At 38.2% G+C, this 16,042-nt stretch overlaps 1 protein-coding gene across 1 annotated transcript in view; it reads right to left on the reverse strand.

Moving 5' to 3' along the window:
* The window catches only part of LOC120538368 (small conductance calcium-activated potassium channel protein 3-like), a 331,728-nt gene that overhangs the window by 103,305 nt on the left and 212,381 nt on the right, over nt 1-16,042 (reverse strand). Inside the window, exon 3 of the mRNA XM_039767850.1 lies at nt 2,147-2,565. Within this exon, the coding sequence (XP_039623784.1) occupies nt 2,147-2,565 (419 nt within the window). The remainder of the gene's footprint in view (nt 1-2,146; nt 2,566-16,042) is intronic.

A 16,042-nucleotide genomic window follows, 5' to 3' on the forward strand; every position in this document is an offset into this window, starting at 1 on the left:
CCAGATGCAGCAAAACAGGCCCAAACCATGATACTACCACCACCATGTTTCACAGATGGGATAAGGTTCTTATGCTGGAATGCAGTGTTTTCCTTTCTCCACACATAACTCTTTTCATTTAAACCAAAAAGTTCTATTTTGGTCTCATCCATCCACAAAACATTCTTCCAATAGCCTTCTGGTTTGTCCATGTGATCTTTAGTAAACTGCAGACGAGCAGCAATGTTTTTTTTTTTGAGAGCAGTGGCTTTCTCCTTGCAACCCTGCCATGCACACCATTATTGTTCAGTGTTCTCCTGATGGTGGACTCATGAACATGAACATTAGTAAATGTGAGAGAGGCCTTCAGTTGCTTAGAAGTTACCCAGGGGTCCTTTGTGACCTCGCTGACTATTACACTCCTTGCTCTTGGAGTGATCTTTGTTGGTCAACCACTCCTGGGGAGGGTAACAATGGTCTTGAATTTCCTCCATTTGTACACAATCTGTCTGACTGTGGATTGGTGGAGTCCAAACTCTTTAGAGATGGTTTTGTAACCTTTTCCAGCCTGATCAACAACTCTTTTTCTGAGGTCCTCAGAAATCTCCTTTGATCGTGGCATAATACACTTCCACAAATATGTGTTGTGAAGAGCAGACTTTGATAGGTCCCTGTTCTTTAAATAACACAGGGTGCCCTCTCACACCTTGATTGAAAACACCTGACTCTAATTTCACCTTCAAACTAACTGCTAATCTAGAGGTTCACATACTTTTGCCACTCACAAATATGTAATATTTGATCATTTTCCTCAATAAATAAATGACCAAGTATAATATTTTTGTCTCATTTCTTTAACTGGTTTCTCTTTATCTACTTTTAGGACTCGAGTGAAAATCTGATGATGTTTTAGGTCATATTTATGCAGAAATATAGAAAATTCTAAATGGTTCACAAACTTTCAAGCACAACTAACTATACATTGGAGCACAACAACCACTGACCTACTCAGTCCTGGGACTTTTGAATTGCCACCCTCCATAACCATCCACCTTTCAAACATCTACATGCTTCAAAAGCACCTGGAAAAGATATGACTGGAGCAGTGAGACCACCATAGCTAAGTGAGAATGACAGAAGAAAAGAGTGCATCCAAACCATTGCAGCTATATTCATTCTGTTGGTGTAGGTCGCATATAGAATGATTACTCAATGCAAGCTAAGTATAAAATTATTATTTGAGTTGGGACTGTTTTTGTTTTTGTTATTTTGCAGCCACTGTGGCTTTCAGGCAAATGTATATATTGAACTTCATTTCAACAGGGCATTTCCCAACATTAAACCTGGAATTAATGTTTCTTGCTGGACCCAATACCTAAGATAGAAACATATGTTTTCGGAAGACATTGTGGCGACTCTTCAATTCCATCCGGGGTAGTAAATGCTAACATTACTCAAGGTTATTGTCTGCTTTTACATGCATTTTTATTACAATTTAATTTAATATTGTTTTCTGTATCAGTATACTGCTGCTGGATTATGTGAATTTCCCCTTGGGATTAATAAAGTATCTATCTATCTATCTATCTATCTATCTATCTATCTATCTATCTATCTATCTATCTATCTATCTACTATGTCCAACATGTTTTAAAAATGTAAGTCCATAAGTCTCTGCTCATTACAAAATGCGCAGTAGGAACTATAGACAGTCTGGTTCTGTATTGTTATATCAGATCAATAGATGCCACAAACCTCACATCTCTTGTTGCCATAGGATCATTTCAATTGTTTAGTTATGAATTAATATGTGTATTTTGGAACTGTGTGGAAGCTTCATCTTGTACCTAATACAGGAAGGTATCTAGACCAGCTCAGCAGAAATAATGCCAGATGTAAATTTAATAAATGAATGGGCTTACCCACTTTATGTTTAGTGCTTATTTGTAAGGTATTCATTTAGTGTTTAATGTTTTTCCCTTAGATTGACTTTCTGAGATTTGGAGTGGGCAGGAATAAATAGCATTGACACACAACCCTTTTAAAATATTTTCAATAATTTTCAGATTAAATCAGTGATTTTTATCAGAACCTTTTCTGCAATGCCTGCATCTAATTCCTCTACACATAAAAACATATTGTGAAGAGATCTGTCTTGCCTGCGCACCTCTCACAAACCCGCACTGTCCAAGCTGCAATAATCCACAGCGAAATGCTGAAGACCAACAGCACAGTGCCTGGGCAGATGGTCATCAGTGTCTTCATAACAAAGCGTGTGTTGAAGTTGATCTTGTTGAGGGCACCAATGCTGCGTGAGGAAGCATCTGTAAACAGCTTGCTGTGCAGAAGCATGACCCGAGCAATGAGGTACAGTCGTAGGAACATGGGGATGGATAGGATGATGTCCACATCAGCCTCGGCGTGGGATGGAGTGTAAGAGAATGCCAGCCTTGCCTTCCACTGGAATTTGTATTGTCCAGGAATTGGATGCACAGCACAGACCAGCAGCTCCAGTGTAATATAGAAAATCCGCTCATAGGTCATAGCGATGCGCCAGTCGTCTGCTCCATTATCGATGACAAAGAGCTGAAAAAAGGAACAAAATGAAAGAATATTGAGGACATGATTTGTTAAAATGTTAAAGTTGCTCTACTTCTTTATAATGTCTCATCTTTTTAATTTGACTGATTGACAGGTGAATGGCTAGTACACGATTATTTTATACCGAAACACAGCACTAAATACCTTCTACATAAGAGTTTAAAAGAAAAGGACGCACATTTAATATAGCACTGGCAATGAAAGATTAATCAAAACATTTTTCAGATATTTAATATTATGGCAGATGAAATAGCTCTTAATCTATTTTAGAAATAATATTTTTCAGAAAGTGACAGACATCTTTATACATGGCAAACCTAATATTGACCCCTGAAGGAGCTGGTTTAGAGAGGTGAGGGAAATGTTAGTATAATATTCAATTAATAATGTTAGATAGAACTCATCTCAGGGAAAAGATCCTTTTGAATTTACAGCCATACAGACCTGCTCCTACATGGATGCTACTTCCGGTGTGGACTCACCTGGACCTCCCTCTTCCACCTGGAAGTACTTAAAATCAAAGACATCACCATCTTTGACAATCTCTGTCAGACTCCTCTCTGGAACTGTTTTTTTTAATGCCATTTGTACAGCATGTTTTCTTTTTCATTTAATTGTATGAGGTTTTCCTTCATGTCTCTCTCTCGTACTATATGTTGTAGTATAGCGGGTCCACAGCTTAGATTAAAAAGGCCAGTTTTTAAATAATAGCCGCACTTAAAGAGGGGGTGTGGTAGTGTGGCCGGAGCTGTTCCCAGGAGCTTCGTGATGCGGGCGGTCCTCGCTTAAGTGCACAGGTGAGTAGTTGTCCGCATCTGTAATTGATGTAAGGAGCTGCTAATCACCACACCTGAGCCATGTCCCCATAATATATAGGCGAAGTGCGAGGCGAAAGGAAGGAAAGGAGCCGTGCGTAAGGGAACGAGCGAGTGAGCAAGAGCGGGTTCACTATAAGAAAGAAGGCAGTTGGGCAGTGAGCCCTAACCGAGTGTTTGGCCAGCACCCAGTCGGTAGTGGTCTTACTGTGCATTAGTGAGGAGCAGGAGTAACTGGAAGGAGGTTGACTTGCCACATATGGACGCGGGAGTCTGGGACATGGGAAGTGAAAGCCCCAGCGTGAGCGCCCTGGTTGCTGGGGAGCGCAAGTCACAGTCTGGTGGAACCCATAGGAACCGGGGATCAGAAAGACAAACAGATCAGCAGAAGGCAGAGAAGGTCAGCTGCAGGTAGGGTGACTCCCCTGGTGTATAGCCTGGATGGGAGAAGCAGGGAAGTCACCAGTAGAAAGAAGGCACCGGGTTTGTTTTTAAAAGGACTGCTTCCAGCCATTGTTTTAACCTCATTTTAAAAGGATCTATTTATATGATTTTAACCTCCACATTTTTCACTTGTTTTTAATGAATTATTTATTTACTGAACTTTTTGCATTGCACTTGTTCTTGAAAACTTTGTTTTTGGTTTTGTTTTAAATAACAGCACTTTGCACAGTTTGCACCATCCCCTTGATTTGTTGTTGATGTGCTCACTGTCCAGCTCATCCGGTTACATTATCGATGGTGTCGGATTCAAGAGCTCCCAAACTGGAGACGGGAGCCTGGAGCAGAACCTGTATCGTCACATATCTCTCTATTATAAAAACAAATCCTGAAGAGAAACAGTAGGGCAACGATACGTGATCTTATAAGATCACAGAAGACACTTAAAAGACCTGTGAGACTAAAGAGATCAGCCACGGAGTGTCTCGCGGGGACCTTAAACATGAGACTTTGTGCCAAGAGATTGACCCATGACCATCTCACAATGATGTAGAACATGCGATTCTTGCAAGATACGCCCTACTTACAACCAAATAAAAGCACAGGGAGGAACACACTCAGTCACACACTGTCGTGTTTTGGCTTTGAGCACACACAGATCCAGGGCTCTCAGCACATATAAAGCATATAAGGACAATACGTTATAAATGAAACGTAGACGGCTAAGCGATGAAGAAAGCAGCACAAAGAAAACAGGCTCAAAAGCGTTGGAGAGACAAAAAAGAAAAATAATAATCTAGGTGCAAATTCAGAAAATAAGGAAAGTAATTATCAGCCCGGAACAAGAAAAAAAGCACATCCAATCCGGACATTGCAGAGCAGGTTAGAGATTATGAAAGCAGTGGAATTCGAAAGGCTCAAAAAAAACAAAACATTGGTGCGATATACATGTGGAGAAAGTTAAAGAATATGAAAGTAGGAAAATTAGAAAGTATAAAAAAAAGAAAGTAAAGATCGCAGGAGCGCAAACAGAAATTATTATTTGAAAAAAGGGAAAATAATCACCACGGACCAGGCGATATTAAAAAAAAAAAGCAGGATAAAGCGAAGTCAGAAATAAAAGACAAAGAGTAGAAAACAAAGTAAAATGTCATAAAGAGGTTAAAAAACAAGGGGGCCAAACACATGCAGAGCAGGTTAGAGATAATGAAAACTGGAATTCAAAAGACTCAAAAAAACATATGCGCAGAACACATGCAGAGTAAGATACAGAATATGCAAGCAGAAAAAAACGACAGTGTCAAAATAAAGAAAGTAAATATCGCATTAGCGCAAAGAAAGAGAAATTATTACTCTGAGAAATAACGAAAAGGCGAATAGAGATTGAATACATGAACATAGGTGATATGTCAGAAGTATATAAATATTGTAAGGCTTTGAAGTTTAAGTCAAGAGAATTTCAAAAACAGAGTTTACCTCACATGCATTTATTGGTTACTTTGCCAAAAAATTATTAACTGCTGATGATGTTGATCATTTTGTCTGTGCTGAAATTCCAAACAGAGAAACCTATCCTGATTTATTGTACAAAGTCATTAAACACATGTCTCACTGACCTCATTGAAAAGATTCAGCATGTTGGGACCTGCAAGATTCCAAATATTGATTTTACAGAAGTTCTGAAATAAAAGTGAAACTAATGAAATAGCAACAATTCAAAGAACAAAAAATCTTAAAGTGTGTACCTGGAAAAACAAAAACGGGGGTTGGCGAGTGAAGCAAGACAATATATATATTGCCAAAGATGGCTGGGAGGGCAACCTGGCTGGGACGCCCAGGAGGTCCGGAGGAGGGCTTATGCCTCCCCCAGACCATGTGGGGGTGACCACCCTGGTATCTTTGGGGGCCACGGGTACAGAGCTTTGAAGCTCAACCCTGTAGGGACCTGTGGTCACCGTCAGGAGGCGCCTCTATGCCTTTGGAGCCCTGGACCTCAGCACTTCCGCAACACCCGGAAGTGCTGGGGGGAAGAGGAGCAGGGACATCCGGAGTGCTTCCGGGGATACAGCCGGCACTTCCACCACACTGGGGCGTGTCGGTGGAAGATTACCAGGAAACACCTGGAGCATGTCCGGGTGATTATAAAAGGGGCCGCCTCCCTTCATATGATGGCTTGAGTCGGGTGGAAGAGGACGAGGTCTCTGAAAGAAGTAAAGAGGCAGCCTGAAGAAAGAGAAGGCATTGTGTGGTGGCCAGGACTTTTGGGGACTTTCGGGTTGTGTGGCACTTTTGTATATACATGATGGTGATTCAACGTGTTGTGGGTGACGTGAACGTGTCTGCCTGTGTGTGTCCGGGTCAACTACCACAATAGATTATAGATAGAAAATCAGCTACTTGAGTATTTCACTACAGCTGTCTATTTTAAATACCAATGAATAATAAAATGTAGTAAAAAGTAAAAAAATTTGAAGAAAAAAGTAATAAAAAGAAAATAAAAATTAACATTGACGCCTTGTCAAAAACAATATTATGAATTACTTTATCCTCTAATATACATTCTATAAACATTGCATTATAGCATTTTTGTTCTCTTATTGTATTTTTCTCTTTCTTCTTTATTGGACAATTCTTTTTGTTCTTCATTTTTATTATATGCAGCTCTTTTTTGTTCATTTTTGTTTTTTTTGATATTCACTATCAGCTCTTGCCGCTGTTTTTCTATTGCAATATAAATTCAACAGTTTTAAATAGATAATTTGCTTTTCGGCCTTGCCATTATAACCGACTGCGTTGAAGGGCAAGTTACCACTAAGAGTGTCACGGGGTGATACAGAGAGAGGATGTGCGCATTAGGTGTAATGATTGGGCAAACGGTGTGGAGGGGAGTGGTCAAGGATGAATAACATGGACACAATGGAAAACTTTTATATATAGTTGAACCCAATTAAAAGAAATTATTTATCATATGTATATATCAGAATTTTTTGGGAAATTTTATGAGCATTTCATAACAGTTGAAGACTACACATATCTTAAGTGTCCCAAAATAACTAAAATGATTGACTTTCTCCTTTGTTGTTGGTTTGGTCGCATCTTATGGTTCTTTAAATATTTGTGACAAAGTCAAATTCATATTCATTTTAACTTATGCAAGAAATAAATTCTATGTTAATAAAACATAAGTAGCTTATTTTCACAACCTTAGAGTAGTAAGTTTCTTAAGAATCCTGGAGAGAGGATGCAAGATGTCAGCAACTGGTGATTGGAAACTGTTGAAACTGATTGATGGATGGATAAATTATTCCCTTTTGTTGTGACCATATTTGCTTCACACTGTCATGTCATTTTAATTCCTTTTTGAAGTGTAGAAGATCCAACACAGTTTCAAATATTTTCAACACTAATTGTATGTTTTTATTTTTTTCTTACATTTGTTCTTATTTTTTGTGGATACGCACACATCTTAGCTCACACCTTGTTTTGCTTCATGCTGATTGCAAGGTGTGGACATAAGATTTTTAGTTATTAGCATTTGAGAATTCCCAGCACATGCCTATGAATATAATAATGTTTCATTTAATCTACGCACAGATTTAATGAATGGAGCACTAGTTGTTTATACTCCATTTACTTTTTCATTCACTCACTTAGCAGACACTTTTATCCAAAGTGGCTTACAAATGAGGCCAACATAATTAAGTAAAACTCATCCTGACAGACTGTTTTGAAACAAGTGTTATACGAAAGATTACAAAATTGATCATCAGTGGAGAGCTTTAAACCAAACAGAACAACACAAGACTAGTATTCTTTCTGAAGTTACAAGAAGCTGTCATTAAAACCATTTTAGTTAGAAAGATAATTACACAAAAAGACAGTCTTCAAAAGCTTCTTAAGCCAAGAGAGGAATTTAGCAGTTCAGGTGACCCAGCATGTTCCACCAGCTAAGAGCTGCATCCAGTCTTAAGAATGCTGGATCTTTAATGGCATTTTATGTTTCTTTACTGGGATGTATGGTTCTTTGTTGAATCTTTGCTTGATAAAGCACCATTTCACTCTGAGAAGGGTTCTTTACATACAGTATAAAGTTGGTTCTTCATGCTTTGAAAAACGTGCTAATATATAGAAAGAAATTGAGATCTTTCTTGCATAGTTGGATACCTTGTAGGACACTAACAGAGTAGAAAACCTGGACTTAACCTGTGTTCTTGTATGCAGCAAGAGCCATTTTAAAATGAGGCGGCAGCTTATAGCATACATGGATCAAATACCTCTAAATCTAGGACTCTAATTGTCCAATTCAAGAGATTACAATTTAAGCTTAATATAATGACACTTCTCAGACAGAAACAAGAGATTATATTTGAAAATAAGCACATTCGTATTTTCCCTGATTTCTCAACCTCAACAGCTGCTAAATGTGCAGCTTTTTACAACATTAAACAGTGGTTACGGAAAGCTTATATCAGATACGGTCTCTTGTATCCTGCCAAACTGAAAGTGGATATTCATGACAAATATTACATCTTCTCCAGCAAGGAGGAAGCAGTAAAGGAATTAAGAAAAACGATAGTGAGTCGCATCCTGTCATGGCATGGCAAGAAGATATTACCTGCTGTCTGATCCGCTTGGAACGATACGAGTACCATAATTATACATCCTTTTCTCTTCTTGGACACTTTTTGTTTATGTTTTAATTACAATTATAAGCATATGTGTGGAAGAAATTCAAATAGATTTTTTTCTTTTACTATTCTAAAGGAGACTGTTTAACATCATACCCTTGGTTTATTGTTATTGTTATTATTGCATTAGGGTTTACTATGCTTCTTCAGGGCCACTTTTTAACACCATTCCCTGGGTTTACTGTCTTAATATTTCAAGACTGTTAAAAATTATATTTTATGCTTATAGTATTATAGACTATAGTATAGACTTTATCGGCAATAGATATCTCTGCTTTTTAATCCTCAGACACCGCTGCTGGGGGGCTTGTTTTGTTTTGGACATGCTCTGTCTCTAGGTATGTCAGAAGACTGGGACTTTGGGAAGTGGGGTCCAGCCTCACGTGGGGAAGCAAAATGGGGGGGGGGATAAGGGGGAGAGAGAAAGAGAGCAGGCTATATCTAATCTTTCCTTTTAATCCTTATAATTATAACTACCAACGTAACAATAGGCTGCATGGCAATAACTCGTGGGAAAATTGGAAATTAAGGTTAAAGGTGTCTCACTTCCAGTTAAGACTACAAAATGACATCAAAGATTCAGAATCAATGTCTCCATGATGGGACAGTTAACTTTGTGAGTTGAAATATTAAAGGCCTGAGTCACGAATTAAAGACAAAGAAAGCATTCTCTCATCTAACATAGTATTTTTACAGGAGACCCAATTACTAGTTCCGACAGCAAATAGACTGGACTGGCCAAATGTTCCATTCCAGCTTTACAAAGAAAACTAGAGGTGTGGGAATTCTCATACATAGAACAGTCTCATTTGTGGTATCAGATGTGGTATCTGATCCTGAAGGGAGATATGTGGTTGTCACAGGCAATTTATTTAACTGTAAAGTGATTTTGATAAATGTTTATGCACCCAATGTTGATGATAGGGAATTCATGCAAAATGTATTTGCATGCATTCCCAATGTGAACACTCATAGAATTATAATGGCTGGGGACTTTAATTGTGTTTTAAATCCACTCTTAGATAGGTCTCCTGTCACGGGTTGGGTGACATCTAACACTGCAAAGACAATTACACAGTTTTTAACTGACCACAACCTATCAGACCCCTGGAAGTTTCTAAACCCAAACTCAAGAACATATTCCTTCTACTTACCAGTGCATCATTGCTGCTTAAGAATTGATTATTTCTTTATAGATAATAATTACTTGCCTACGATTAAATCTTGCAAGTACGATGCTAATGTTATTTCCGGCCATGCCCTTCTGATCTTGGAGCTAAAATCATTATGCCCCACACACTCATCTCGCAGATGGCATCTTAACCCACTTCTATTAGCAGACAAGAACTGTAAAGAATTTATATCCCAACAAATCAGTTTCTTCCTAGAGACAAATATGAAGGGAGCCAGTGAATTGGTTGAATGGAAGATATGCTGCTGCATTTTGAATCATCTGCAAAAACTTGGTATTACATCAACCATCAACCCATTCATCTGTTCACCCATTATTTGTCAAATGTGCTTGATTCATTTCATTTCAGATGTGTTGTAGGAAATGTATGCACATATCTGTAGAAATTTGATAAAAAAAGGTTCTGTTGTGTCTTCATGGCTTTCAAATGTAAGATTTGGAAAGTCAGACAACATGATTAGTGATTGTGCCTCTGTTTTATTTCCAGGCTGTGGGGGACTTTGAACTTATAATATGATTTTTTGAAAGAGATGCCTCTGAGTCACTGAGAAATGACTAACCATATGAGAGGTGGTCCTAACACTCCTTGCCAGTTGTATAGAATAAGCATATATTTGCACAGACATGAGCTACGCAAAGACTGTGGGCGACAGAAGTGAACAGTATGATTCCTAAAGGCAGTTTTGGACCTGATGATGCAGAGCGGCACTGATTTTCCACAGATCTATAAGATACACTTGGCATTGCAAGCAATTGACTCTATAAATTTTAGGCATGAACTCAGTGGGCTAAATGATCACAGATTAAAAAGCAAGCTACAAAAAAATGCTTAAAATAAGTAGTAGAAAACAAATGCTGATATTGAATTTCAAAGTTGAAAAATTCAGACACTGAATGCATTTTTAAGAGTAAACACACTTTGTGCTTATTTAAGAAAAACAAAACCTCACATTTTGGGAAATCCCTTTGGCACACTTAGTAAACATGTTGTGCTGTAAACTGAAATATGAGTCATATCACAGGGGTTTAAAATTCTGGCGATGCAGTTGGGAGATGAAATCTCCAGGCAATTACTCTAAAGTGATCAGGCTAAGCCGCACAGAAGCACCCACAAAGTTCACTCAGGCACTAACTGCAAGGCTCACACACTTGCTGACGGCTTTAGATAGCAAGTAATCTGGCTGCATGGCTAGAAGGCAAATGAGTCTAAAAATGATCATCACAACAAACATTAGAGCAGGAAATAATGAACTAGGCAAAGACAACCAGTGTTTGATTGTATCCCAGTACACAAAAATTGCATCACTTTATAGCACATACATTTTTACATTTCCAAGAATGCATAGTCCATTTTGGTATTTCAGGGAGTTAGAGTCTATCCCAGCAGGACATGGTAGAAGGCAGGAGCTAAACTTGGACAGGACACCAGTCCACAAAGTGCTTACTCTTGCTCACATCCAGAAATGAAAATTATTCACCTACTGTATTAACCCAACAGAGCACCAATTATTCAAGCCTGAACAGAGTACCAGTCTATCATGGGGCACATTCAGGCAGACATCTACATAGACTCACATCAAGCCAAGCTTGAGAAGGTAAAATTTTGTAATGTAAATCCTATAGTTTATTTAGGCCCAGTGAAGAAGTTAAGCTGTTTACTTGTTATATTTTTGTCACCACTGTGTGTGAAGATCAGTCTCTCCTGACATGTTCATCAGTGACCAGGATAAGTAGTTGGACTATTAGTCAGAAAGTCATCAGGTCTACCTTGCCTGTACCTCACTGTGTAATCCTGAGCATGGCACTTAAAGTACCAATGCTTTATTTGTAAAAAAATATATATTTATGTAAATAACATTGTGCATGTGTAAAGTTTCATATGTTTACATTTATTTGGCCAATGCCTTTATCCAAAGTGAGTTACAACATTTGAGATACACTTGGTTACATTCATTTTCCAGTTGGAGCACAGATGGGTGAAGTGACTTGCTCAGTGTCACACAGTGTCATTGGCAGGGTCTGAACCCACAACCTCAGGGTCTGAAGTTCAAAGCCTTTACCACTGTGCCACACTGCCTGTCTACGGTGTGATATCCACAGAAAGGCACTATATAAAATAAAATGTGCTTGTGTGTTGTGTTGAAAATGATTGTGTCAGACTAACACCAGAAGATATTCTTCTAAACTTTTAAAACATAATTTCCCATAGTAGAAATATTATTATAAAAACACTAAATGCAACAACACGTTATAATTTTTGAAGCACATTTTTATTTCTCCCAGGAAAGCAATTGGAGTCATATTTTAGACACATACATTTTAAAACAAATACCTTTAAAAAAATTTACATAAAGTATAAGAGTTTTACATATACAGTCACTGAATTAACAAAGTAATTAAATTGGCAGGCTCAGCTATAGGGGGCAATTTAGACCCCCTGGAGGTTGTAGTGAGGGAAAGAATAAAATTAAAATTGGTGCCATTATATGTTTATCTATCTATCTATCTATCTATCTATCTATCTATCTATCTATCTATCTATCTATCTATCTATCTAGCAATAAAGCGATTAACTAAAACATTGACACAAATATTTCAATGTGCTCTGCAAAAGGCTTGGAAGATGTTGTAGCTTTAAAATAATGAATTCTGCAATTTCTTTTCACACAACTGTACTGTCAGGAAAAGTGGAAATTCTCACTCACGCAGGCTGTAAGTGGAGCTAATAAGGAATCACACGACACAGAAGTGTGAAGAAACCCTGTGTGTTCCTGTTTACATAAGAATTCCCTACTTCATTGTGTTAACAGAAAAAAAAATACTGCATGTTTTCCTTTTTCCCCTTCTAAACGTCTTGTTCGGTCTGAAAAATCACCCATTAGCCACTAAAAAGAGCCGAGACTTCATTTCATATATGGCAATCAGCCACCACACTCCAGGGACTCTCATTAGGAACGCCCAAGCTCTGATGTGGTCGCCTAGGAAACAGGCATTGCAATAATACTGGGCCAGGGTATCCACTCTGAACAGAGAAGAATCAGTGTGCATGTGTTTGGGGGGGTGCTTCTAAGTTGTTAATGTCTGTGTCTGTTAAAGGTGAAAAATCAAGTGTGACTGTGTGTGTGATTTGTTTAACATATGCTGTATGTGTGGATATATATATTTGTGTATTGCAGGGTAAGAGTTTTTAGTCGTTTGTGGCCTGGTCTAGTTCTAATAATGAGGAGTAGGTGTATGTGTAGCAGTTTTGTGTATGGATAAATGTACAATGTATAAAATTTAATTTGCTCTATAATACAGAGCAATGTCATTATTTGAAAGTGACAAGTGTTCAACTGTAAAATAAATATTGTTAAAGTTGCTATGCACTGTTAAAACATGAATGTAGCAATGCTTAAGAAAGCATTATGAAGGACTGCTGTTTCATCCAGGATGGGATTTCCCAAATAAGCTCAAGCTCTTCTGGACCCTGAACTGGATGCATCCCTATTCACTGTCTGCAAGATGCTTACACAATCATCATTTATCCATTATCCCCTTCTTCTCAGACAGGTATATTTTAGAATTAACTTCAACACCAGATTTTCCCTACTGTGTGTGTGTGTGAGTGAATGTGAATGAGTTCATAAGTATGCCCCTTACTGGTCTGGAGCTCAGTCCAAGGTTGCTTCCTGTGCCACAGTAGGCTCTAGACTCCATTAGTGCAAATTGGATACAATATTAAATGAAAATGGATGGAAAGATGAAAAGTTGAAGTGACCACTGTTATGCAGATGTATCAGTGAAACACAATAATGTTGTAAAACAGTTATAAATTAATAGTTGAGAACACAGATTTTCTAGGTTGTAGGAAGGGGAATCATACTTGCATGATGTATTGGTATCATCTGATGAGCTCCAGTTGGCAATTATCATAACTAATTGACTGCAAAAGTGGTCTGGATAATCAAACATCTGGAAAATTAAACATTATATTAAACTACTTTTAAGTAGAGTCTGCACTATAAAGGACAGTATCATAAATTTGCTGTAGAACATTGTGATGACACAGTCATTAATACTGCTGCCTCACTTTTCCAAGCCCTTGGAAGTTCATGTGGGATTTCTCACAGTAGTCTGTTTTTTGTGTTTGTGCATGCTAGAGTAATCCTTAAATGTCAAATGACATGGCATGAGTGAATATGAGAGTGCTCAGTGAGAATGTAGCATCCTGTCCAGCACTGGAAAGAGAGAAGAATGCATGGTTTTGGTAAAATGTAGTCTTTAGTGTATCATGTGTTACAAACAAAAGTTGTAAATCCTTTATTTCAGGATGTGATTGAAAGTTAGAGCAAATTCCAGTGGATAACAGCATGCATGGGTGAGTGTCCCAACCGGGATGGGGCAAGGTTCCTTACCTGGATGGGAGGATAGCTGTTCAATGGCACAAGAAGAAACAACAAGAAGAAAGACAGAAGAAGCCAGTGTTGCAGGGTACACGGGTATCCCAACAAGTTCAGACCAAGGAACGGTAACTGCCTGGGAGGCCAGAGTAGTGGAAGACAATGTGGCAGGATTACATGCTCCCCTAACATACTATGTGGCAGCCTCCCTGGGTAATGCTACTTCCATGGACACCCACAAGGCACTCTGGGAACTATAGTCCTTGTTGGGTTCTTTGGGTGCCGCCATGGAGAGCTGAAGGGATCCATCATCTCTACTTTGCAGGACTTCTGATGCTTCCATCAAGCTATGCCCTAGTACTGAAAGGACGACCGGGTTCAGCATTAAAGAAGCTATTCAACTTCATCCATGTGAGTTGGAGTCAGAAGGAAAAAAAACAAAGCTGATCTGGAGGAGTAGAAGAAATAAGGAAAAGAAAAGGAGAACAGTTGCTTTGTAACTGTGATTGTGTTTATTAAAGAAGCCTTTTTTGTAAGGTAATTTATCAAAATATGCCTTTTATTGTATCAGGACTTGTGTCGAGATGGTTGTGTCTAAGGTTTGGGGTGCTGCAATGCCCCTACTGGTCAAACTGGACAAGTGGATGATGAAGTTAAACTTTGCATTTAATGTGAGCAGATGATCTTTGTGCAAAGACATTTTTAGTTAGAAATATATTTTTTTCTGAGTGTGTGTGTGTATTGTGTAAAAGACAAAATATGTGAGTGAATCCATGACTGCATACAGCAAAGCATAACATTTATGAAACTTTGTTATGTTCATTTGCAATCGTTTCAACCTGTTAATGTATGTTATAAGATATTATCATGAATGACTTGCTTGCTTCTGCCAGACATTAAGGATTTTCAGAAGTTGCGTGAAACTTATGTAAGTTTTATCAACATTCCCTATAATTCCCAAAGACAAGCAACTGAAGTTTATGGGTGACTCTCAGCTCACTTAGAATGAGTAAGTGTGGGTATGTGAATGAATGTATTGTGTATCTGGCCTTGAGTCCGATGCTGCTGTGAAGTAGGCAAAGTGGGTATAGCCGATGGATGGAATGGGCTTATATGTTTTCTATTTATTGACAGACAAAGTCCTCAATTAAAGGGGTCAGAATATACAAGTTCACTTTGTGATGAACTGTGCATTAGCTTATTTTTTTCCTCTTTGAGCTTGTGGTGTTTTAAAGAAGTCTTCAGTAGAATGCTCTATCCTTGTTTTGAGTGCCTATTTATGAGATTTTCTTTTTTTGACCTTCTTCTTATGCATACAACATTTCAGTGCGTTTACTAAGTGCCTGACACCTCTGCACAGCACCAATATGCAAATGGTACACATAACGTGGGGAAGCCTAACCAAGATAATGATTTTTTTTTCATGCACCATGCAGATTCATTTACACTGCTTAAATAGCAGACAAATAATTTTGCTGTCAGTGGAAATGAAAAGCTGCCACACTGAAAGGAGGATACAGTTTTCAAATGATTTAGCTCGAAGGCTGTGAAGCTTAGAAATCACACATATAAAACACAAATGAAAACAATATGATAAACACATTTCTTCTATTAAAATGTATTAATTCTACAGTTTCTGTATTTTCAATTAACTGCTATGTTGAGAGTACCCTAGACCAACTTTACTGTATGTCTGCAGACACAAAATGACCCTTGTCCACTGTAATCAGTCCTTACAAGATATTAATTTAAGTTTATTGCTACAAATATGCAAGAATGGTTTAATATTTCTCTATAGCATTGTGTGCTGGTGGGCATATATGCATATGAAAGCTTACATGTCCCTAAAACTAGATTAAACAGGTTTAATAAATGGATGCATGGGGTTCCACAGTGTACATTTATCACCACTGCTGCCTCACAGATGCAGAAGACAGGCTGGAG

This window comes from Polypterus senegalus, chromosome 1 (genome assembly GCF_016835505.1).
Source record: "Polypterus senegalus isolate Bchr_013 chromosome 1, ASM1683550v1, whole genome shotgun sequence".
Classification (NCBI taxonomy): Eukaryota; Metazoa; Chordata; class Cladistia; order Polypteriformes; family Polypteridae; genus Polypterus; species Polypterus senegalus.